This window comes from Mesoplodon densirostris, chromosome 9, assembly GCF_025265405.1.
Source record: "Mesoplodon densirostris isolate mMesDen1 chromosome 9, mMesDen1 primary haplotype, whole genome shotgun sequence".
Taxonomy (NCBI): domain Eukaryota; kingdom Metazoa; phylum Chordata; class Mammalia; order Artiodactyla; family Ziphiidae; genus Mesoplodon; species Mesoplodon densirostris.
Genome location: NC_082669.1, coordinates 56,665,448 through 56,691,632, shown reverse-complemented (window position 1 = coordinate 56,691,632; position 26,185 = coordinate 56,665,448). Strand labels below are relative to the sequence as shown.

Genomic DNA, 26,185 nt, shown 5'->3' with positions numbered 1-26,185 from the left:
CCTTGGAGAAGTCAAAAGCTTTGCAGACAAGCAAAAGCTAAGAGAACTCAGCACCACCAAACCAGCTTTACAACAAATGCTAAAGAAACTTCTCTAGGCGGGAAACATAAGAGAAGAAAAAGGCCCACAAAAACAAACCCAAAATTACTAAAAAAATGCTAATAGGAACATACATATCGATAATAACCTTGAATGCAAATGGATTAAATGCCCCAACCAAAAGACACAGGCTGGCTGAATGGATACCAAAAAAAAGACCCATATATATGCTGTCTACAAGAGACCCATCTCAGACCTAGAGACACATACAGACTGAAAGTGAAGAGATGGAAAAAGATATTACATGTAAATGGAAATCAACAGAGAGCTGAAGTAGCAATACTCATATCAGATAAAATAGACTTTATTTCATTTTATTTTACGTTTTATTGGAGTATAATTGCTTTCAATGGTGTGTTAGTTTCTGCTTTATAACAAAGTGAATCAGTTATACATATACATATGTCCCCATATCTCTTCCCTCTTGCGTCACCCTCCCTCACACCCTCCCTATCCCACCCTTCTAGCTGGGCACAAAGCACCGAGCTGATCACCTGTGCCATGTGACTACTTCACACTAGCTATCTATTTTACATTTGGTGGTGTATATATGTCCATATATAAATTACCACTCTCTCACTTTGTCCCGGCTTACCCTTCCCCCTCCCCGTGTTCTCAAGTCCATTCTGTAGTAGGTCTGCGTCTTTATTCCCGTCTTGCCCCTAGGTTCTTCATGACCATATATATATATTTTTTTCCATTCCATATATAAGTGTTAGCATACGGTATTTGTTTTTCCCTTTCTGACTTACTTCACTCTGTATGACAGACTCTAGGTCCATCCACCTCACTATAAATAACTCAATTTCACTTCTTTTTATGGCTGAGTATTTTTCCATTGTATATATGTGCCACATCTTCTTTATCCATTCATCTGTTCATCTGTCGATGGACACTTAGGTTGCATCCATGTCCTGGCTATTGTAAATAGTGCCACAATGAACACTGTGGTACATGACTTTTTGTGTTATGGTTTTCTCAGGGTATATGTCCAGTAGTGGGATGGCTGGGTCATATGGTAGTTCTATTTTTAGTTTTTTAAGGAAGCTCCATACTGTTCTCCATAGTGGCTGTATCAATTTACATTCCCACCAACAATGCAAGAGGATTCCCTTTTCTCAACACCCTTTCCAGCATTTATTGTTTGTAGATTTTTTGATGATGGCCATTCTGACTAGTGTGAGATGATATCACATTGTAGTTTTGATTTGCATTTCTCTAATTATTAATGATGTTGAGCATTCTCTCATGTGTTTGTTGGCAATCTGTATATCTTCTTTGCAGAAATGTCTATTTAGGTCTTCTGCCCATTTTTGGATTGGGTTGTTTGTTTTTCTGATATTGAGCTGCATGAGCTGCTTGTAAATTTTGGAGATTAATTCTTTGTCAGTTGCTTCATTTGCAAACATTTTCTCCCATTCTGAGGGTTGCCTTTTTGTCTTGTTTATGGTTTCCTTTGCTGTGCAAAAGCTTTTAAGTTTCATTAGGTCCCATTTGTTTATTTTTGTTTTTATTTCCATTTCTCTAGGAGGTGGGTCAAAAAAGATCTTGTTGTGATTTATGTCATAGAGTCATAGAGTGTTCTGTCTATGTTTTCCTCTAAGAGTTTTACAGTGTCTGGCCTTGAATTTAGGTCTTTAATCCATTTTGAGTTTATTTTTGTGTATGGTGTTAGGGAGTGTTCTAATTTCATTCTTTTACATGTAGCTGTCCAGTTTTCCCAGCACCACTTATTGAAGAGGCTGTCTTTTTGCCACTGTATATTCTTGCCAACTTTATCAAAGACAAGGTGACCATATGTGCATGGGTTTATCTCTGGGCTTTCTATCCTGTTCCATTGATCTATATTTCTGTTTTTTTTTCCAGTACCATACTGTCTTGATTACTGTAGCTTTGCAGTGTTGTCTGAAGTCTGGGAGCCTGATTCCTCCAGCTCCGTTTTTCTTTCTCAAGATTGCTTTGGCTATTCAGGGTCTTTTGTGTTACCATACAAATTGTGAAATTTTTTGTTCTAGTTCTGTGAAAAATGCCAGTGGTAGTTTGATAGGGATTGCATGGAATCTGTAGATTGCTTTGGGCAGGATAGTCATTTTCACAGTGTTAATTCTTCCAATCCAAGGACATGGTATATGTCTCCATCTATTTCTATAATCTTTAATTTATTTCATCAGTGTCTTACAATTTTCTGCATATTGGTCTTTTGTCTCCTTAGGTAGATTTATTCCCAGGTATTTTATTCTTTTTGTTGCAATGGTAAATAGGAGTGTTTTCTTAATTTCACTTTCAGATTTTTCATCATTAGTGTATAGGAATGCAAGAGATTTCTGTGTATTAATTTTGTATCCTGCTACTTTGCCAAATTCATTGATTAGCTCTAGTAGTTTTCTGGTAGCACCTTTAGGATTGTCTATATATAGTATCATGTCACCTGTAAACAGTGACAGCTTTACTTCTTCTTTTCCAATTTGAATTCCTTTTATTTCTTTTTCTTCTCTGATTGCTGTGGCTAAAACTTCCAGAACTATGTTGAATAACAGTGGTGAGAGTGGGCAACCTTGTCTTGTTCCTGAGCTTAGAGAAAATAGTTTCAGTTTTTCACTATTGAGAACGATGTTGGCTGTGGGTTTGTCACATATGGCCTTTATTATGTTGAGGTAAGTTCCCTCTATGCCTACTTTCTGCAGGGTTTTTATCATAAATGGGTTTTGAATTTTGTCGAAAGCTTTTTCTGCATCTATTGAGATGATCATATGGTTTTTCTCCTTCAATACGGTTCATCACATTGATTGATTTGCATATACTGAAGAATCCTTGCATTCCAGGGATAATCCCCAGTTGATCATGGTGTATGATCCTTTTAATGTGCTGTTGGATTCTGTGTGCTAGTATTTTTTTTTTTTTTTTTTTTCTTTTTGCGGTATGTGGGCCTCTCACTGTTGTGGCCTCTCCCGTTGCGGAGCACAGGCTCCGGATGCGCAGGCCCAGCGGCCATGGCTCACGGGCCCAGCCGCTCCGCGGCATATGGGATCCTCCCAGACCGGGGCACGAACCCGTATCCCCTGCATCGGCAGGTGGACTCTTAACCACTTGCGCCACCAGGGAGGCCCATGTGTGCTAGTATTTTGTTGAGGATTTTTGCATCTATGTTCATCAGTGATATTGGTCTGTAGTTTTCTTTCTTTGTGACATCTTTGTCTGGTTTTGGTATCAGGGTGATGGTGGTCCCGTTTGAGTTTGGGAGTATTTCTCCCTCTGCTATATTTTGGAAGAGTTTGAGAAGGATAGGTGTTAGCTCTTCTCTAAATGTTTGATAGAATTCGCCTGTGAAGCCATCTGGTCCTGAGCTTTTGTTTGTTGGAAGATTTTTAATCACAGTTACAATTTCAGTGCTGTGATTGGTCTGTTCATATTTTCTATTTCTTCCTGGTTCAGTCTCGGAAGGTTGTGCATTTCTAAGAATTTCTCCATTTCTTCCAGGTTGTCCATTTTATGGCATAGAGTTGCTTGTAGTAATCTCTCATGATCCTTTGTATTTATGCAGTGTCAGTTGTTACTTCTCCCTTTTCAGTTCTAATTCTATTGATTTGAGTCTTCTCCCTTTTTTTCTTGATGAGTCTGGCTAATGGTTTATCAATTTTGTTTATCTTCTCAAAGAACCAGATTTTATTGATCTTTGCTATCGTTTACTTCATCTTTTTTCATTTATTTCTGATCTGATCTTTATGATTTCTTTCCTTCTGCTAACTTTAGGTTTTTTTTTTTTTTTTTTTTTTTTTTTTTTTTTTTTTGCGGTATGCGGGCCTCTCACTGTTGTGGCCTCCCCCGTTGCAGAGCACAGGCTCCGGACGCGCAGGCTCAGCGGCCATGGCTCACGGGCCCAGCCGCTCCGCGGCATATGGGATCCTCCCAGACCGGGGCACGAACCCGTATCCCCTGCATCGGCAGGCGGACTCTCAACCACTTGCGCCACCAGGGAGGCCCATGTGTTTGTATTTTTTACAGATTTTTTCCTGTAATAGATATCTAGTCTCAGAGCGTTGTGGTCAGAAAAGAAACTTGATACGATTTCAATTTTCTTAAATTTACCAAGGCTTGACTTGTGGCCCAAGATATGATATATCCTGGAGAATGTTCCATGAGCATTTGAGAAGAAAGTGTATTCTGTTATTTTTGGATGGAATGTCCTATAAATATCAATTAAGTCCATCTTGTTTAATGTATCATTTAAAGCTTGTGTTTCCTTATTTATTTTCATTTTGGATGATCTGTCCATTCGTGAAAGTGGGGTGTTAATGTCCCATACTATGATTGTGTTACTGTCAATTTCCCCTTTTATGGCTGTTAGCATTTGCCTTATGTATTGAGGTGCTCCTATGTTGGGTGCATAAGTATTTACAGTTGTTATATCTTCTTCTTGCATTGATCCTTTGAGGATTATGTAGTGTCCTTCTTTGTCTCTTGTAATAGTCTTTGTTTTAAAGTCTATTTTGTCTGATATGAGAATTGCTACTCCAGGTTTCTTTTGTTTTCCATTTGCATGGAATATCTTTTTCCATCCCTTCACTTTCAGTCTGTATGTGTCCCTAGGTCTGAAGTGGGTCTCTTGTAGACAACATATATATGGGTCTTGTTTTTGTATCCATTCAGCCAGTCTATGTCTTTTGGTTGTAGCATCTAATCCATTTATATTTAAAGTAATTATCGATATGTATGTTCCTTTTACCATTTTCTTAATTGTTTTGGTTTTGTTATTGTAGGTCTTTTCCTTCTCTTGTGTTTCCTGCCTAGAGAAGTTCCTTTAGCATTTGTTGTAAAGCTGGTTTGGTTGTGCTGAATTCTCTTAGCTTTTGCTTGTCTGTAAATGTTTTAATTTCTCCATCAAATCTGAATGAGATCCTTGCTGGATAGAGTAATCTTGGTTGTAGGTTTTTCCCTTTCATTACTTTAAATATGTCCTGCCACTCCCTTCTGGCTTGCAGAGTTTCAGCTGAACAATCAGCTGTTAACCTTATGGGGATTCCCTTGTGTGTTATTTGTTGTTTTTCCTTTGTTGCTTTTAATATTTTTTTCTTTGTATTTAATTTTTGATAGTTTGATTAATATATTTCTTGGTGCGTTTCTCCTTGAATTTATCCTGTATGAGAGTCTCTGTGTTTCCTGGACTTGATTAACTATTTCCTTACCCATATTAGGGAAGTTTTCAACTACAATCTCTTCAAACATTTTCTCAGACCCTGTCTTTTCCTCTTCTTCTTCTGGGACCCCTATAATTTGAATGTTGGTGCATTTAATCTTGTCCCAGAGTCCTCTGAGACTGTGCTCAATTCTTTTCATTCTTTTTTCTTTATTCTGCTCTGCAGTAGTTATGTCCACTATTTTATCTTCCAGGTCATTTATCTGTTCTTCTGCCTCAGTTATTCTGCTATTGATCCCTTCTAGAGAATTTTTAATTTCATTTATTGTGTTGTTCATGATTGTTTGTTTGCTCTTTAGTTCTTCTAGGTCCTTGTTAATAGTTTCTTGTATTTTCTCCATTCTATTTCCAAGATTTTGGATCATCTTTACTATCATTACTCTGAATTCTTTTTCAGGTAGACTGCCTATTTCCTCTTCATTTGTTAGGTCTGGTGGGTTTTTGCCTTGCTCCTTCATCTGCTGTGTGTTTCTGTGTCTTCTCATTTTGCTTAACTTACTGTGTTCGAAATCTCCTTTTCACAGGCTGCAGGGGTGTAGTTCCCATTGTTTTTGGTGTCTGCCCCCAGCGGCTAAGGTTGGTTCAGTGGGTTGTGTAGGCTTCCTGGTGGAGGGGACTAGTGCCTGTGTTCTGGTGGATGAGGCTGGATCTTGTCTTTCTGGTGGGCAGGTCCACGTCTGGTGGTGTGTTTTGGGGTGCCTGTGACCTTATTATGATTTTAGGCAGTCTCTATGCTAATGGGTGGAGTTGTGTTCCTGTCTTGCTAGTGGTTTCCCATAGGGTGTCCAGCACTGTAGCTTGCTGGTCGTTGAGTGTAGCTGGGTCTTGGCATTGAGGTGGAGATCTCTGGGAGGTTTTTGCTGTTTGATATTATGTGGAGCTGTGATGTCTCTTGTGGGCAAGTGTCCTGAACTTAGCTCTCCCACCTCAGAGGCACAGCCCTGACACCTGGCTGGAGCACCAAGAGCCTGTCATCCACATGGCTCAGAATAAAAGGGAGAAAAAAAGAAAAAGATAAAATAAAATAAAATAAAATAGTTATTAAAATAAAAACTAAAAAATAAGTATTAAAAAATTTTAAAGTAATTAAAAAAATAAAAGCTGGTTCTTTGAGAAGATAAACAAAATTGATAAACACTTAACCAGACTCATGAAGAAAAAAAGGGAGAGGACGCACATCAATAAAATTAGAAATTAAAAAGGAGAAATCACAACTGACATTGCAGAAACACAAAGGATTAAAGAGACTACTACAAACAACTATACGCCAATAAAATGGAAAACCACGAAGGTACAATTTTCCAAGACTGAACCAGGAAGTATTAGAAAATATAAGCAGACCTATCACAAGTAATGAAATTGAAACTGTAATTAAAATTCTTCCAAAAAAGAAAAGTCCAGAACCAGACGGCTTCACAGGCCAATTCTCTCAAACATTTAGAGAAGAGCTAACACCATTCCTTCACAAACTCTTCCAAAAAATTTCAGAGGGAGAAACACTCTCAAATTCATTCTACAAAGCCACCATCACCCTGATTCCAAAACCAGGAAAAGATATCACAAAAAAAGAAAATTATAGACGAATATCACTGATGAACATAGATGCAAAAATCGTGAACAAAATACTAGCAAACAGAATCCAACAGCACATTAAAAGGATCATACAGCATGATCAAGTGGGATATATCCATGGGATGCAAGGATTCTTCAATATATGCAAATCAATCAGTGTGATACACCACATTAACAAATTAAGGAATAAAAACCATAAGATCATCTCAGTGAATGCAGAAAAAGCTTTTGACAAAATTCAACACCATTTATTGTAAAATCTCTCCAGAAATTGGGCATAGAGGGAACCTACCTCAACATAATAAAGGCTATATATGACAAACCCACAGCAAGCATCATACTCAATGGTGAAAAACTGAAAGCATTTCCACTAGGATCAGGAAAAAGACAAGGATGTCCACTCTTGCCACTCTTATTTAACAGTTTTGGAAGTCCTAGCCACAGCAATCAGAGAAGAAAAAGAACTAAAAGGAATCCAAATTGGAAAGGAAGAAATAAAACTGTCTCTGCCAATCACATGATATCATACATAGAAAATCCTAAGATGCCACCAGAAAACTACTAGAACTAATCAGTGAATTTGGTAAGGTTGCAGGATACAAAATTAATGCACAGAAATCTCCGACATTCCTATACACCAACAATGAAAATTCAGAAATAGAAATTAAGGAAACACTCCCATTTACCACTGCAACCAAAAGAATTAAATACGTAGGAATAGACCTGCCTAAGGAGGCAAAAGACTTGTACTCAGAAAACTGTAAAACACTAATGAAAGAAATCAAAGATGACATAAACAGATGGAGAAATATACCATGTTCTTGGATTGGAAGAATCAATATTGTGAAAATGAATATACTACCCAAAGCAATCTACAGATTCAGTGCAATCCCTATCAAACTACCAATGGCATTCTTCACAGAATTAGAACAAAAAATCTTACAATGCATATGGAAACACAAAAGACCCCAACTTGAGAAAGAAAAACGGAGTTGCAGGAATCAGACTCTCTAACTTCAAACTATACCACAAGGTTACAGTAATCAAGACAGTATGGTGGTGGCACAAAAACAGAAATATAGATCAATGGTACAGGATAGAAAGCCCAGAGATAAACCCATGCACATATGGGCACCTAATTCATGACAAAGGAGGCAAGAACATTCAATGGAGAAAGGCAGCCTCTTCAATAAGTGATGCTGGGAAAACTGGACAGCTACATGTTAAAGAATGAAATTAGAACACTACCTAACACCATACACAAAAATAAACTCCAAATGGATTAAGGACTTAAATGTAAGACCAGACAGTATAAAATTCTTAGAGGAAAACATAGGAAAAACACCCTTTGACATAAGCCACAGCAAGATCTTTTTTGACTCACCTCTTAGAGTAACAGAAATAAAAACAAAAATAAACAAATGGGACTTAATTAAACTTAAAAGCTTTTGCACAGCATAGGAAACCATAAACAGGACAAAAAGGCAACCCTCAGAATGGGAGAATATATTTGCAAATGAAACAACAGACAGAGGAGTAATCTCCAAAATATACAAACAGCTCATGGAGCTCAGTATCAAAAAAACAAACAATCCAGTTAAAAAATAGGCAGAAGACCTAAACAGACATTTCACCAAGAAGACATACAGATGGCCAAGTGGCACATGAAAAGATGCTCTACATCACCAATTATTAGACAAATGCAAATCAAAACTACAGTGAGGTATTAACTCACATCAGTCAGAATGGCCATTATCAAAAAATCTAGAAACAATAAATGCTGGAAAGGGCATAGAGAAAAGGGAACCCTCCTGCACTGTTGGTGGGAATGTAAATTAATACAACCACTATGGAAAACAGTATGGAGGTTCCTTAAAAAACTATAGAACTACCATATGACCCAGCAATCCCACTACTGGGCATATACCCTAAGAAAACCATAATTCAAAAAGGGACATGTACCACAATGTTCGTTGCAGTACTATTTATAATAGCCAGGACATGGAAGCAACCTAAATATCCATCAACAGATGAGTGGATAAAGAAGATGTGGCACATATGTACAATGGAATATTACTCAGCCATAAAAAGAAACGAAATTGAGTTATTTGTAGTGAGGTGGATTGACCTAGAGTCTGTCCTACAGAGTGAAGTATGTCAGAAATAGAAAAACAAGTACCGTATGCTAACACATATATATGGAATCTGAAAAAAATAAATGGTACTGATGAACCTAGTTGCAGGGCAGGAATAAAGAGGTAGACATAGAGAATGGACTTGAGGACATGGGGTGGGAGAATCTGGGGTGAAGTGAGAGTAGCGTCGACATATATATACGACAGAATGTAAAATAGTTGGCTGGTGGGAAGCAGCAGCATAGCACAGGGAGATGGGTTTGGTCCTTTTTGATGACCTAGAGGGGGTGGGATAGGGAGGATGGGAGTCAGGCTCCAGAGGGAGGGAATATGGGGCCATGTGTATGCATATGGTTGATTTGCTTTCTTGTGCAACAGAAACTAACACAGTATTGTAAAGCAATTATACACCAATAAAGATCTATTAAAAAAGAAAAGCAACAAGGGAAAATAAGAAAAAATAGAGAGGAAAGAGTGGACTGAAAATCTTAGAAATTATACACGTACCTACATATATATAAAATCTTAGAAATTATATACATATACACACATATATACATATAATATAAATACATACATAAATATTATACATATATATAATTTTGTTTTATGTGTATGTTGTGTATATTATGTATAATATATGCATATATGTTATATGTGTATTATATATGTGTATGCATCTTATATGTATATATGCATATATCCAATAAGAATGATAAAATCTGATTATAGTAAAATAGAAAATTTGTGTGTTGAAAGATACTTCTGAGGAATATACCCAAATTAAGCCCAAAGAAAAAAATTAAAATATATGAAAGAACCATTAAAATATATGGTGAAGATTTTGTGAGACTTCACCAAATGTCTGATGGTTGTTTCAGAAGAAGTGAAGAGAGCCAATAATATTTATTGCGATAATGGCAGATGCTTTTCAGAATTGAAGAAAAACATGAATTCTTTGGTTGAAAATAGAGAAAAAATAACAAATAAAAGCAGAAGAAATAAAAATAAATTTACAGCTACACATAGCATAATGAAACTGAAAGATATCAAGTATAAATAAAAATTTAAACCCCCAAAGAAAACACCCCATATAATCTACAAAAGACTGGGGACAGAATTCTCATTAGAAATAGCTGATGAAAAAAGATGATGGATAATATATTCAATACTTTGAGAGAAAATATGTATCAGCCTGGAAACTTACACTCAGGTAAACCATAATTCCAAGGTAAAATTAAATTAAGACATTTCCAGAGATATAAATTTCTAGAGGATTTATCACTAATTGATTCTAATTGAAAAAGTGATTACAGGATGAATTTTAATAAGAAGAGAAGTGAGCCTAGAGGGAAGACACATGACTTAAAAAGTTAGAGGCACATAGGACATTAAGGAAAATATGGAGGCACACAAATTGATAAAATGTACTGAAAATTTAATTCTCTAACTAAAACTCTAACCAGCAATAACAAAGTGTGTGTGTATGCGTGTCTGTGTGCATGTGTGTTGTGATGAGAGAATATTAAAGCACTGTATTTTTCAGAGAGGACTATAAAGATATACATTAACTTCAGATTTTGAAATAAAATTAATTTTAAAAATATAGGGTACTACAAACGGTAGAGAAATATATTCTAGAGCTTCCATGAGGATATAAGAAAATGCAGAAAACTTTATCAACTTAATGGGAGGCATAAAAACAAACAAAAAAAAGAAACAAAGGAAAAGTATGATAATCAGAAAATATATGAAGGAAATATAAAGGAAAAAGAATTCAAATATATAGTAATCACAGTGAATGTAAATGGATTAAACTCACTTATTGAAATTCAGTCTATCATGTTGAATATATGCAGCTTAAAAAAGACCCAACTAAAATAAAAATAACACAAATAGATTTAAAATAAAGTATTGAAAAATACATCAGGCAAATAACCAAAGGGTATATCAATGTTAATATAAAACAAAATAAAATAGAATAAAAGACAAAAAACTTTGATAGCAATAAAGAACATTCTACCAAGAAAATATAAAAATAAATTTGTGGGTATCTAACAACATAACCTTGAAATACATAGAGCAAAAGCTAATTATATGGTGAAATTGATGAAACACCATCCAGTTGAATTAAAATCCTAAATATGAAATGAAAAATTTTAGAAAAATATACTTAAAACTTCAGATTTGAAAAAGAATTTTTGCCACAGGCGGAAGAACACAAACCATAAAGGAAAATAACAAAATATATATTTTTTACATTAAAAAACTCTTGTATCAGAAGATACCAACACAAGTGATATAATCAATATAGGATTATAAAATCAATAAAGGATTAATATCCAGTCTGTAAAGAGCGCCTACAAATAAATACAAAATGATAACTTGTTAGAAAAATAGGCAAAAGATATAAAGAATTAAAGAGGAAAGAATTTGATTGGCCAATAAACATAAGAAAAGATTTTGTAGTCACTAGTAATCAGGGAAATATATATCAAAACTACACAATAAGATAATATTTCACATATAGGAAAAATAATATAAAAAGTGTGTGCAACAAAATGCTCATAGATTCTTGGTGGGAATATAAGCTGTTAAGGAGAGTAATTAGTCAGTATTAGAGAAGTTGAAAATATCTTTGACACTAAGCTTGATTTTCAGTTTCTAGGTTTATACCATAGAGAAACTCTCACACAAGTTCATGAAAAAAAATAAATGAGAATATTTATTGTTCCAGTGAAGAACAAGAAAAGATTCAATTGCCCAACAGCCAGAGGAAAGATAAATATATTGTGAGATACTGATAAAATTTAACATTACATACAATTAAGATGGATGAACTAGACCTACATGTATAAATCTCCAAAATTTGTTAATGCATCATAAGACTGAGTTGGAAAGTATCTATAACATGGCACTATTCATTAAAAAATTTAAAACTTAAAAACAATACTATAAATTGATTATGATTACATAAATATATGGCATAGAAGAAATTTTAGACGTTATGTTGGGTTTAAAAAAATAAATCTGGGCTTCCCTGGTGGCGCAGTGGTTGAGAGTCCGCCTGCTGATGCAGGGGACACGGGTTCGTGCCCCGGTCTGGGAAGATCCCACATGCCGCAGAGCGGCTGGGCCTGTGAGCCATGGCTGCTGAGCCTTCGCGTCCGTAGCCTGTGCTCCGCAACGGGAGAGGCCACAACAGTGAGAGGCCCGCGTACCGCAAAAAAATAAAAAATAAAAAATAAATAAAAAAATAATAAATCTGATGTCCATCAACAGATGAATGGATAAAGAGGGTGTGAGATACATATATATATGTGTGTGTGTGTGTGTGTGTGTGTATATATATATATATATATATAAGCATACCTACACACAATGGAATATTACTCAGCCATAAAAAAGAATGAAATAATGCCATTTGTAGCAACATGGATGGACCTAGAGATTCTCGTACTGAGTGAAGTAAGTCAGAAAGAGAAAGACAAATATCATATGATATCACACATATGGAATCTAAAAAGATTATACAAATGAACTTATTTACAAAAGAGAAACAGACTCATAGATATAGAAAACAAATTTATGGTTACCAAAGGGGAAAGGGGGTGGTGGAGGGATGGATTGGGAGTTTGGTATTGGCAGGTGCAAACTATTATATATAGAATGGATAAACAACAAGGTCCTAGTGTATAGCACAGGCAACTATATTCAATATCTTGTAGTAACCTATAATGGAAAAGAATTTGAGAAAGATATAAAACTGAATCACTTTGCTTTACACCTGAAACATTGTAAATCAACTGTACTTTAATTTAAAAAAACCCCTCTCTCACCCTAAATCTAGACCATAAGTCCTTATACTCAAGGGAAAGAGACACAGAGGGACTGGCAAAGAAACCAACCAAGTAGCAGCATGGATGGACAAGGACTACAACCAAGAGGAACAAGACGGGGCCGGCCTTATTAGCTCATCGTAGGAAATGCAGAGAGAGGAGTGTGATTACCACAGGAAAGGTGGCCCAGGGGAATTCAATCAGTGAGCCACAAGCCCTATGCAGAGGAGGGAACACAGGGTAAAAAAAAGTGCTGGAAATGTGTGTGTGTACACACATGTGCATGGGTCGGGGGTAGGGGGCTCCTTCCGTTGTGGATTATTACAAGAGAGGAGCAAAAAGTGTTTCTCTAATGCTCAGATTTTACAAATTAAGTCAGTCCAATGTATATTGAGCACCTACAAAAGCAAAAAGCACGTGGCTGGGTGCTCTATATGCTGCAAAGATGACAAACTCTCTCCTCATGTAGGAGCTGACGATCTGATGGGGCAAAAGCAAGAACAGAATCTGAGCTGGAAGGATGTTCGTTACCCTTACTACAGTGCATTAAGTTGAGAGATCATCAATGGATATAAAGAGCACATAAAGGCAAACTGGAAATGCTATAAATGAGGGATCAAGGAGTGAAAGGGAAAGTTAGTTCAGCTCAAGTAATGTGGAAAATGTTTTGAACAATGAAGTGAAGACCAGAGCAAAAAATGAACAGATATGTTACCTATGTCCCTAGCTACCAGTTTTTATCCTGTATTCTTTTTTTTTTAACATCTTTATTGGAGCTTAATTGCTTTACAGTGTTGTGTTGGTTTCTGCTCTGTAACAAAGTGAATCAGCTATATGCATATGTATATCCCCATATCCACTCCCTCTTGCATCTCCCTTCCACCCTCCTTATCCCACCCCTCTAGGTGGTTGCAAAGCACCGAGCTGATCTCCCTGTGCCATGCAGCTGCTTCCCACTAGCTATGTATTTTACATTTGGTACTGTATATATGTCAGTGCTACTCTCACTTTGTCCCAGCTTACCCTTCCCCCTCCCCATGTCCTTAAGTCCATTCTCTATGTTTGTGTCTTTATTCCTGTCCTGCCCCTAGGTTCATCAGAACCATTTTTTTTTAAGATTCCATATATATGTGTTAGCATACAGTATTTTTTTTTCTCTTTCTGACTTACTTCACTCTGTATGACAGACTCTAGGTCCATCCACCGCATTACAAATAACTCAGTTTCATTTCTTTTTATGGCTGAGTAATATTCCATTGTATATATGTGCCACATCTTCTTTATCCATTCATCTGTCGATGGACACTTAGGTTGCTTCCATGCCCTGGCTATTGTAAATAGAGCTGCAGTGAACATTGTGGTACATGTCTCTTTTTGAATTATGGTTTTCTCAGGGTATATGGCCAGTAATGGGATTGCTGGGTCGTATGGTAGTTCTATTTTTAATTTTTGAAGGAACCTCCATACTGTTCTCCATAATGGCTATATCAATTTACATTCCCAACAACAGTGCAAGAGGGTTCCCTTTTCTCCACACCCTCTCCAGCATTTGTTGTTTGTAGATTTTCTGATGATGCCCATTCTAACTGGTGTGAGGTGATACCTCACTGTAGTTTTGATTTGCATTTCTCTAATGATTAGTGATGTTGAGCATTCTTTCATGTGTTTGTTGGCAGTCTGTATATCTTCTTTGGAGAAGGTCTATTTAGGTCTTCTGCCCACTTTTGGATTGGGTTGTTTGTTTTTTTGATATTGAGCTGCATGAGCTGCTTGTAAATTTTGGAGATTAATCCTTTGTCAGTTGCTTCGTTTGCAAATGTTTTCTACCATTCTGAGAGTTGTCTTTTTGTCTTGTTTATGGTTTCCTTTGCTGTGCAGAAGCTTTTAAGTTTCATTAGGTCCCATTTGTTTATTTTCATTTTCATTTCCATTTCTCTAGGAGGTGCGTCAAAAAGGATCTTGCTGTGATTTATGTCATAGAGTGTTCTGCCTATGTTTTCCTCTAAGAGTTTGATAATGTCTGGCCTTACATTTGGTCTTTAATCCATTTTGAGTTTATTTTTGTGTATGGTGTTAGGAAGTGTTCTAATTTCATGACTTAAATGGTCATTTTGATGAATTGCTAGAAGCTGAGCATGAACTAACATGAGAATGAGAAACTTTCAGTCTTAGAAGGGCCCCCACGCTTTGATGGGTTTTATCTCCAGGAAACTCATGGTGAAGAACTAAGAAAATTCTGCCTTATAGCTCTGGCAAGGGGAGGAGAGAAGTAACCATTCTGAAATAAACCTACAGCACTCTTCACAACAAAGGCCTACTTTCCAGGGGGAAAGACTACCAGAGTCTTACCCCACCTACTGGGAATGGCATTTATCCAACTATCCTTCCTGTCTTACCTAAGGGGGGAGAAGCTAAGAAACAGCTGTGAAAGTCACAGCTCAGGGACAAGGTTCCACTAAAAAACTGATATTTAATCATAGGATTATAGAATGCTTTCCCTCTCCCCCACCTTAGCACCACATCAACAGGGCTCCAGGTTAGTCACAGTGGATTATAGTTAAAAGAGCTTAAAAATATAGATTCTATTTACGGAGGATGCAAAACCAAGAACATTAGAGGAATTTAAACCCTCTGAAACCTACAGTTCATGCATTCCCAGAGCTCAGTATATTAATTTTCTAAGGCTACTGAAATTACCACAGACTGGGTGGATTAAACAAAAGAAATTTATTGTCTCACAGTTCTGCAGGCAGAAGTCAAAAACCAAGGTGCTGAGATAGTTGGTTTCTTTTGAGGGCTGTGAAGGAAAGTCTGTTTCATGCCTCTCTTCTAGCTTCTGGTGGCCTAAGTCACTTCTTGGCTTGTACATAGTGTTCCCTTGTGTCTTCACATAGTCTTCCCTGTATGTGTCTCTGTATCTTTACATGGTGTTCTTTTTACAAGGACACCGGTCATTGGATTAGAGGCCCACCCAACTCCGGTATTACCTAATCATAACTAATTACATCTGCAATGACTCTATTTCCCAAAGAGGTCACATTCCTAGGTATTAGGAATTACTAGGAGTCAGGATTCAACATATGAATTTTGGGAGGGGGCACAATTCAACCCATAATACAGACTAATAAAGGGAAGAAACATAAATTGATAATATCAGAAATGAAAGAGAGGACATTACTACTTATCCCACTGACATTAAAAAAGATAAAAGAGGAATACCACAAACAACCCTATGATCACAAATTTGGTATCTTTGATGAAATAGACCACTTCCTTGCAATATACAAATTATTAAAATTCATACAAGGAGAAATAGATAATATGAATAGGCCTATATTTTTAAGATATCAAATCAATAATTAATAACCTTCCAAAAAAGAAAGTACATGCTTAGATGGTTTCACAGGTTTCTATCAGACATTTAAAAAGTAAACAATACTAGTTGTGTATAATCTTTTCCAGAAAACAGAAGCTGAGGGAACAAATCCTGACTCACTCTGTGAGGTTAGCAATTCCCTAATACCAAAACTTGACTAAGACAAAAGAAAGGAAAATTACAAACCAATATCTTTCATGAACACAGACGCAAAAATCCTCAAAAAGGTATTAGCAAATAAAATCCAACAGTCTTTAAAAAGAATTATACATCACAACCAAGTAAGGTATATTCCAGTTATGGAAGGTTGTTTCAACATTTGAAAATTAATGCAATCCACCACATCAATGGGCTAGAGAAAAAATAATAATACGATCCTGTCAACTGAGTAAAGGTAATTGGCAAAATCCAACACCTATTCATAATAAAAACTCTCAGCAAACTAGGAGTAGTGGAGAAATTTCTCTGCTTGATAAAGAACATCTACAAAAAACCTAGAGCTAATACCACACTTAATGGTAAGAAACCAGATGCTTTTCCCCTAAGATCAAGAACAAGGCAAAGATGTCCTTACCACTCCTATCTCAAACTGCATGGAAGTACTAGCTAGTGAATTTAGACAAAAAATTAAATCAATGGTATACACGTTGGGTAAAAAGAAAGAAAACTATTGAGACTATTAAAACTAATAAGACATTATTGCAGTAATGCAGACAAGAGATAATGGTGACCCGGATTAACATGGTGGTGGAGATGGAGAGAAGATGGATTTAAGAGGTAGGAAGTAGAAGTGAAAGAGCTTGGAGATGGATTAAATGCTCATGATGAAGGAGAGGGAAACATCAAGGATGACTTTTAGCATTTGCTGTGTATAACAAGATTGGTGGTGGGCCATTTATAGAGATGAAAGAGGACACTGAAAGAGTAAGTTTGGAAGGAAAAATCATGAGTTAGGTTTTGGTTAAATAGAGACTGAGATACCTTAGAGATCTTTTTTTTTTTTTTTTTGCGATACGCGGGCCTCTCCCGTTGTGGAGCACAGGCTCCGGAAGCGCAGGCTCAGTGGCCATGGCTCACAGGCCCAGCCTCCCCGCGGCATGTGGGATCCTCCCGGACTGGGGCACGAACCCATGTCCCCTGCATTGGCAGGCAGACTCTCAACCACTGCGCCACCAGGGAAGCCCACCTTAGAGATCTTTAAGAAGTGAAGAAATATATATTTTTTACATGTGTTCCTGGAGCTCAGAAGAAAGTACTGGGCCAGAAATTAGGGTTTGTGAATCATTTGGATATAGGTGGTAATTTAAATCATAGCTATAAAGAATTTCCTAGGAAGAGATTAAAGAGTGAGAAGAGGGTCAAAGACTGAGCTATGATATTCAATGGCCAAGAAGAGGAGGATGAGCACTGGAAGAAACAGAGAAGTGTCTAGAGAAGTGTGTGTGTGGGGGAAGCCAAGAGTAATGAGTGTTTCAGGAAGGAGGTGTTGGTCAAGAGTGTTGACTACTGTTGCGACACTACAAAGAATACCGAAAAAAGTCCATGTTTAGTAATCTGGAGGTCATTAGTGATTTTACAGAGAGCTGTTTTAATGGAATGATGGGGGCACATGCCAGACTAGAGTGAGTTTAAGCCTGAGCAGGAGGTATGAAAATTGTAATAACAAATAAAGAAATTAAGAAGCTTGACTGTGAAGTGAGAGATAGAGATAGGAGTATATGTTGTCAGAAGTGAGGGCATAGAGGATGTGGGTTTGAGTGAAGAATTCTTATTATTAGTTTGGATATCAGACACGAGTATATTTTAAAGCTGGTGGAACACATTCCACTGATAGGAAAGACTGAATATACAGAAGAGAAGAAAAGGATAATGGATGGTGTAAAGTTCTTGAGTAGGTAACAGGGGGTAGATGCCAAAGCATCTAGAGGTAAAGAGGTTAGTTCCCTCTATGATAATTAGAGAAATGCAGACCAGGATGGAAGTACAAGGGAGGTGTGTATTTTCTTTCTTTTTTTTTTTTTTTGTGGTATGCGGGTCTCTCACTGTTGTGGCCTCTCCCGCTGTGGAGCGCAGGCTCCGTACGCGTAGGCTCAGTGGCCATGGCTCACAGGCCCAGCCGCTCCGCAGCATGTGGCATCTTCCTGGACAGGGGCACGAACCCGTGTCCCCTGCATCGGCAGGCGGACTCTCAATCACTGCGCCACCAGGGAAGCCCTTGTATTTTTTATTTTAGAAAAATGAAGGAGTTTCCATCTGGTGACTTCTGTTTTCTCTGCAAAGTAGGGACTTTGTCTCACTTATCTTGACTGGTACATATGCAAAAGACAACAATCAGCACATGTATAAATTCTGTTTTCTAGGCACACAGCTGTTTAGTTTTGTGGGTTATGGATTTTATTTTTTGGTGTCCTATTGCATACTGTAGTTTATTATCTCTTTAGGGTCTTGACAGTTTCTAAAAGACCTGAAATCTTTCTATAAGGATAAAAATTATAGAAATTACAACTGAAGGTGATTTTCTCTTTTTGACATTTTTTAAATGGTTGCATCATATTCCAACTCATACATGTATTATAATCATTTGAACATTAACTTATTTTAAATACTACTGTAATAAATATTCTTATACATGTGTCTTTGTCCCTCATCATTTCTTAAACATGGATTACTGGGTTAAAGAGTCTAAACATTTTAAAATCTCCTATTGCATATTAGGAGATTTGCCCTCCAGAAAGATATTCCGTTCATTTAGTCAAACCCAAACGGCAAAACATAACAGAATGATAAATACGGTAATTTAAAAACAGATTACTGTTCAAAATACACAGATTTTATACTTTAATCTAACACTTTCTAATTTGGAACCATAGGTGGCACTAAAAGATCAGGGAATGGAACCACTTCCAGAATCCCAGGTTGGAAGGGATTTTGAATGGACATCTCAGCCATAGACAAGCTATAAACAATTCTAGAAAAATAATCCTTCCTGTTCTTAATTTATCTATAAATCAACTTGGCTGAACATTCTAATCTTATACTTTTAGTATTAACTGTCATATTTGAGACTGTGTAACAGTGCAAGACCTATTTGCATTTATCTTCTCTTCTAGACTGTGGAGTATACTTCACCCTGCCATTTGCTAACTATTTGTAAAAATACCAATTGTTTTATGCAGAAGCTTTCATTCTTCTGCTTCTATAACTTTTGTTTTTTCCAATAAGAAAACATATAGTCGTGAGTCAGAAAAGCAAAGAGTTCTCCCATGATCTGATCATAAAGATAAACATTGTAACAATCTGGATGTGAGTTTATGTGACATACTTAATTTGCTAAGCTGTATGGTGACTTTCTAAGTTTGCAGTGTGAAAATTGTGTTTTAAACAAAATATATATGAATGCCAAACTGATGCATCCTACTAGAGATGGTTTTGCGTGCTCCCACTGTCCACTGTTTACACTGTTAGTGGGAGTTGTTCATGTGACTTCTTACTTAGCACTTCTACATTTCAACAGGCCAGCGACTGAGAAGAAAACAGGCTTGCAGGCGCCTGATTTTCTTAGAAGACCAAATGGCCCCTGCTGATCCAGATGAAACATACATACATTAAATACTTCTGGCCTTGACTTAGCTTGAAATGAAAATGTGGGAGTTGGCTTTCCCTCTGTAACTCCCTTCAGTAATGACAGTAGAAAATGTTTTCATCACCCCCAATTTATGGTTGGGAGATAGGAAGGGGAGAGAAGCGATGGGAAACATATATCTTAGTGCCTTTATAACGATATGCCACAAAATGCTAACCTTATTATTTGTCGCTCACAATAAAAACGCATCAGATGCAGAGGACATGAGAATTGAGTCTACTCATTAAAACTAGCTTACACTAGTTTAAACAAGTACCCACTACTTCAGAGAACTTTCAGAGCCACTTTAAACACAGACACACAGACATAAACACACACACACACACACACATGCCCTGCCTTCATCTGGACCTTCTTGTTTTTATATAAATAAAAGTTACACTAACAACACTCTGGGAGCAGCTTGGTATCAGGGATATGAGTTGAAATTCTGGGTACCCAATTCTAGAAATGTCAGGACCATTACCTTATCTTTATCTCTCTGCAGATAAAGAAGTTTGGAAATGGAAACATTGCCTGAATATATATAAATATGTATATAGATGTTTCTATATATAAAAAATATATTTATATGTACATATGAGTATATATTATATACACACATATTGAGAGATACATACTCCTTTTGATTATAGCTTGTTGATTCTGCTTTTAAAAAAATTCTCCATTTTTTTCTACTTTTTATCTGTAAAGGAGAAGCCACCTGAACACTAAACAACTTAAATAGTCTATGTTCTACTGCTATTTAACTCCAGTTAAATTGTCTTAGCACTTAGAGGCATTAGCTGGGGACATTGTAAATAAACACATGGCCTCATGAAGCCTTCCATATAATTTCACAAAGCAGTCTTTGCTGGACTGGGCCAGGAGGTAGCTAGAGGTGACACAGACATTAACTTATTAGTTGATGACACTGGAGAGATGACCCAACTTCTCTGAACCTCAGTTTCTTCATCTATAAAGTAGGGATAGTGCTTTATATAATTATTCTGAGAGATAGGGAGAATATATTTTAAATGCCCGGCAGAGGTTGGTATATATCGCACAATACATTGAACAATAAATTAAGGGAATCCATGAAAGGCCTCTGCCTCAGGTTAGTCTTTTGTGTTCCAAAGCAACGTGCTTCAGTTCAACTTCAATTCAGTTCAATTCAATTCAATGACATAGACTTTTAGCCATAAGAAGCAAGATGCCAAATATATAATATCTTTCACTCACCGTTCTGACTAACCTGGAAGTTGCCATGGTAACAAACAGCTCTGTCTGTTTTTGGTGATGAGGCTCCTTCACTCCAGGTTTCACCCTTCTTCTTTCTTTTACAACCCAGCTGGAGAAGCAGGCAGGCCATTACAGTCAAATCTACATATTTTGATAAAGAAAGTTCTAGGTTTCATCAATATAATTTTGTTTTAAATATCTCCGTTGCCAGGCTCTGAATCTTGATGTCCTTCCATCTTGGCCACAGTTCTTCTCAAGTGGCCAGAATCACACAGTTAGTCCCAAATCCTCTATTTGGGGAGCCCTGGGCCATACTCAGAGCCACTCCCCATTACAAATGTCACCTGTTCACACTCTGTGATTTTTACCTTTCAGGGATCCAGCCTGGGGGAAGGGAGAAAGGAAATTAAAGGCAGAAGGACATGAAATGCAACAAGGAGAAATGAAAGCAGAAAAAAAAGAAGCAACATCAGGAGGAAAGGGACAAGGAAAATGAAAAGAAAAAAGAGTGTAAATGAAGAGGACAGAACACTGTCGAACAAATGGAATTTCAGGCAGATGTGTGATTAAAATGTTAGGTTCTCCTTATTAAATGCTTTTTGCCATTTTAAAATTGTAAACATATATCAAGCAGGGATATATGTTTTCTGTAAAGTGAAAAAGAAATATGTTTATATGTTTTCTGTAAAGTGAAAAAGAAAAAATGCAAGCCTTTCTACCCACTACTCTTTTCTTCTTTCCAGGGGTTGCTACCATTGACACTTCAGTATATTTCTTACTGAATATTTTCTTTAAAAAAAATTAATTAAGGGGCTTCCCTGGTGGCGCAGTGGTTGAGAGTCCGCCTGCAGATGCAGGGGACACGAGTTCGTGCCCCGCTCCGGGAAGATCCCACATGCCGCGGAGCGGCTGGGCCCGTGAGCCATGGCCGCTGAGCCTGCGCGTCCGGAGCCTGTGCTCCGCAACGGGGGAGGCCACAGCAGTGAGAGGCCTGCGTACCGCAAAAAAAAAAAAAAAAAAAAAAAAAAAATTAATTTGTTTGTTTTTATTTTTGGCTGTTTTGGATCTTCGTTGCTGTGTGCGGGCTCTCTCCAGTTGCGGTGAGCAGGGGCTGCTCTTCATTGCAGTGCGTGGGCTTCTCATTGTCGTGGCTTCTCTTGTTGCGGAGCACGGGCTATGGGTGCACGGGCTTCAGTAGTTGTGGCAGGTGGGCTCAGTAGTTGTGGCTCGCAGACTCTAGAGCGCAGGCTCAGTAGTTGTGGCTCACGTGCTTAGTTGCTCCATGGCATGTGGGGTCCTCCTGGACCAGGGATCGAACCCATGTACCCTGCATTGGCAGGTGGATTCTTAACCACAGTGCCACCAGGGAAGCCCTGAATATTTTCTTTATATAAAATTTTTTATCTACATAAGGAATCATACCATAAAACTGACCTGTGACATATTGTTTTGCAGCTAATAATATGTACAGAATTTTCCCTCGTTATTATCACTTACTTTTTAATAGTTACATAGTGCCCTAACTCAATGTAACTAGTATTTAACTGATGCTCTGTGAATTGGTGTTTAGGCTGGTTTCTTCTTCCCTTCCTTTAAACATATAACTTGAAAAAGAAAAAAAATCAAAAATAATGACTGGAAAAATTGTGGACAGTTCACTGACATCACAGTACACTGTGTGTAATCACTTATTGGTGCTTACACTAAGTAGTACTGCATAAAAATCGTAAGAGTACAAGTAAGGTGCCATGCTGAGCTCTTAGATGAGAAAACAAACCCTTTATGACTAGCTTCTCTTTCAGTTATTTTAGCAAAGGCAGCAGCTTGGTTAAAAAATTTTGACCTTTCAATATGTCTGCTAAGCAGATATAGATTTTGTAGTAATTAATAAAATGATAAGTCATGGAATTCAAGGAAATTAAAGAGCTTTTTTGGTCATCCCTCTCACATTACAGATTAGACAACCAGGACTGGGCAAAAAAAGTGTTTGGTTTAAAAATACACTAGTATTTTTAAATAACATTTAACATTTCTACATTTATAACCTAATAACTAAAAAAGTTATTTTATTTATTTAAAATTATTTCAAGAGCTTCCCCAAGATGGCAGAGTAGGAAGACCCTAAATCACCTCCTCTCACAGGTACACCAAAATTACAACTACTTACAGAGCAACTATCTATGAGAACAACATGAATACCGGTCGAAACTATTTTCCACAACTAAACAACTAAAGATATAAAGAAGGAGTCACAACAAGGAGTAGGAGGGGCCGAGATGGGATATAGTCAAGACTCACATCCCCAGGTAAGTGACCCACAACAGGAGGAATATCACAATCACAAAGGTCCTCCCCAAGGAGTGGGGGGTCCAAGCCCTACAGTGGGTTCCCCATCCCAGGGGTCCTGAACTGGGAAGATGAGCTCCCAGAATGTCTGGTTTTGAAAAACAGTGGGGCTTATGTTCAGGAGAGCTGAGGGCTGTAGGAAACAAAGACTCCATTCTTAAAGGGCACGCACAAAATCTCACATGCTCTGAGTCCTAGTACAGCAGCATTAGTTTGAAAGTAACCTGGGTCAGACCCACATGTTGATCCTGGAGAAACTTCCAAAGAGGCAGGAAGTAAGTAGGACTCCTTTGGGGGACAGAATCACTGGTGGCAGCCATTTTTGAGAGCTCGTTCTACTGTGATGACACCTGCAGTGGCAAGCACCATTTTGGAATCCTCCCTCTATCTTATAGGCGCTGGGGACTTGCCCCACTCACCAGCTGCCCAAAGTAGCTGCATGCTACCTGGCTGCACAGCAAAATGCACCGAAAGCCTACCCTGCCCTCCAGTGGGCCCACAGCCACTGCACAAGGCGGGACCTCACAGGCCACCGGGCCAGGGACCAGCCCTGTCCCCAGCGTGCCCACAGTAGTTGTCTCTATTACACTGAAGAGCCCATGCAGCCCACATAGGGGGCACAGCACTCCTAGAGCATATAGCTCTGGTGACCAGAGGGGAGTGTGCTGCTGGGCCCCATAAGATGTTTCTTACAAAAGACCACTTCTCCAAGATCAGGAAATGTAACTGAACTACCTAATACATATAAATGAACACAGAGAATTAGGCAAAATGAGAAGACAAATGAGTATGTTCCAAATGAAGAAGCAAAATAAAACCCCAGAAGAATAACTGAGAGAAGTGGAGATAAGCAAACTATCTGACAAAGAGTTCAAGGTAATGATCATAAAGATGCTCAATGAACTTGGGAGGAGACTGGATGAACATACTGAGAATTTTAACAGAATTAGAAAATATGAAGAAAATCTAAACCGAACTGAAGAAACAGAAAAAAAAAACTATAAGCAATCAACTGTAGATTAGGTGATACAGAGAAGTGGATCAGTGAACTGGAAGACTTATAGATAGTGGAAATCACCCAGGTTGAACAAAAAAGAAAAAAAAAGAAAAAAGAATTTAAAAAAATGAGGACAGTTTAAGAGACCTCTAGAATAACATCAAGCATTATAGGAGTTCCAGAAGGAGAAGAGAGAGAAAAGGGGGCAGAGAACTTATTTGAAGTGATAGTAGCTGAAAACTTCCCTAACCTGGGAAAAGAAACAGGCATCCAAGTCCAGGAAGCAAGGAAAAATGGCTCCCAAAATTATCAAGTGCCCTGAGAGTCAATCTCAAAGAACTGGAAGACTATTGGAAACAGTAATTTATTTGCCTCCTATCCCTGGTGTCTTCATTAAATATACAAAGCATAGGTAATGCAATTCATTACAATTCAAAAACCATTTATTGTCTGTGTTCTAAAGTGCATATAATGGGATGGATGCCATATGGGACACTCAGAAGAGCTGGCTGTCATGGGGGCATGGTCTCTTAAGTCCCCACCTCTTCAGACAACTGGTTTTTGTAGAACTTAAGCAACTGACTGCTCTGAAGCTTCAGAAAGCCTCTGCCAACAACCTAAAGCGGAATTCTGCTACAGGAACCATCTGCCAGTTTATGCCCCATTGTGTGGTGAGCAATAGAGCTGTCATCTTCCCCAGGAGCATATTCAAACGAGAAAGTTCTCAGACACAAACAAAAACCAAATAAATATAGTCAGCCCTCCATATCTGTGGGTTCTGCATCCATGGATTCAACCATAGATTGAAGACACCAGAAAAAAAATTCCAGAAATTTCCCCAAAGCAAAACCTGAATTTGCCGTGCAGGCAACTATTTACATAGCACTAACATTGTGTTTACAACTATTTACATAGCATTTACATTGTGTTAGGTGTTATAACTAATCTAAAGATGATTTAAAGTATAGGAGATGATTGTGTAGGTTATGTGCAAATACATTTTATATAAGGGACTTGAGCAAATCTTTTAATTTCCTGTGTATTTGTCCCTTCATCTGTAAAGCAGGCATGCTTGTTCTAGCCCACAAGGTTCTTGTGAAGATCAGTGGGGGTAGTGGGTGTAAAAGTATTTGTAAACTTCAAGGTTAACATGGTAATTCCAGTAAAAAGTGTACCTGGCAGATGAGAAGGAAAGAGAGTACCAGTGTTAAATCCAAGTGCTGTGTCTGATTTCTGCCTACTCATGAGAAAGGAATCTCTGCTTTCTTACTGCCTTATGAAACTAAAACATACACATTCATATGTATATGAACATGAACTTTAGAGGAATATGTAAGAATGACAGAGAAGTTCACAGGGATGCACAGAAGTAGAAGCATACAGAAGCAGAAAATTAAAACTTTCTAAAAATAAGTTAAATCTTTAATAACATAGTAAAATAGCTACCTATATGCCATGTACTATGCTATCATTCAATTTTATTAAACAGAACCTTATAAGGTGCATGATCTTATAAAACTGAGGGATCACATAAATCGTCTTAGAGTGTATTTTGCAGTTTATTTTAACTGAAATTGTCTTATTAATATGGAAGTGCACAAATGTCAAAAAACAAGGAAAACTTTTATTCATAAGTATTTTAATTTTTGCTTAAAAGTCTATCAGTAGGATATACTCTTTCAAAATAATAAGCAGGAGGAATATGAATCTATTCCAAGTTAGAAGCAGTAATATGAAGTTAAACATTTTAATTAACAACAGCC

At 37.4% G+C, this 26,185-nt stretch overlaps 1 protein-coding gene across 9 annotated transcripts in view; it reads right to left on the bottom strand.

Moving 5' to 3' along the window:
* The window catches only part of HEPACAM2 (HEPACAM family member 2), a 98,389-nt gene that overhangs the window by 19,196 nt on the left and 53,008 nt on the right, over positions 1–26,185 (bottom strand). For all 9 annotated transcript variants that reach the window (XM_060107881.1, XM_060107887.1, XM_060107878.1 and 6 more), the window contains one exon: positions 21,093–21,188. In XM_060107881.1, the coding sequence (XP_059963864.1) occupies positions 21,093–21,188 (96 nt within the window). The remainder of the gene's footprint in view (positions 1–21,092; positions 21,189–26,185) is intronic.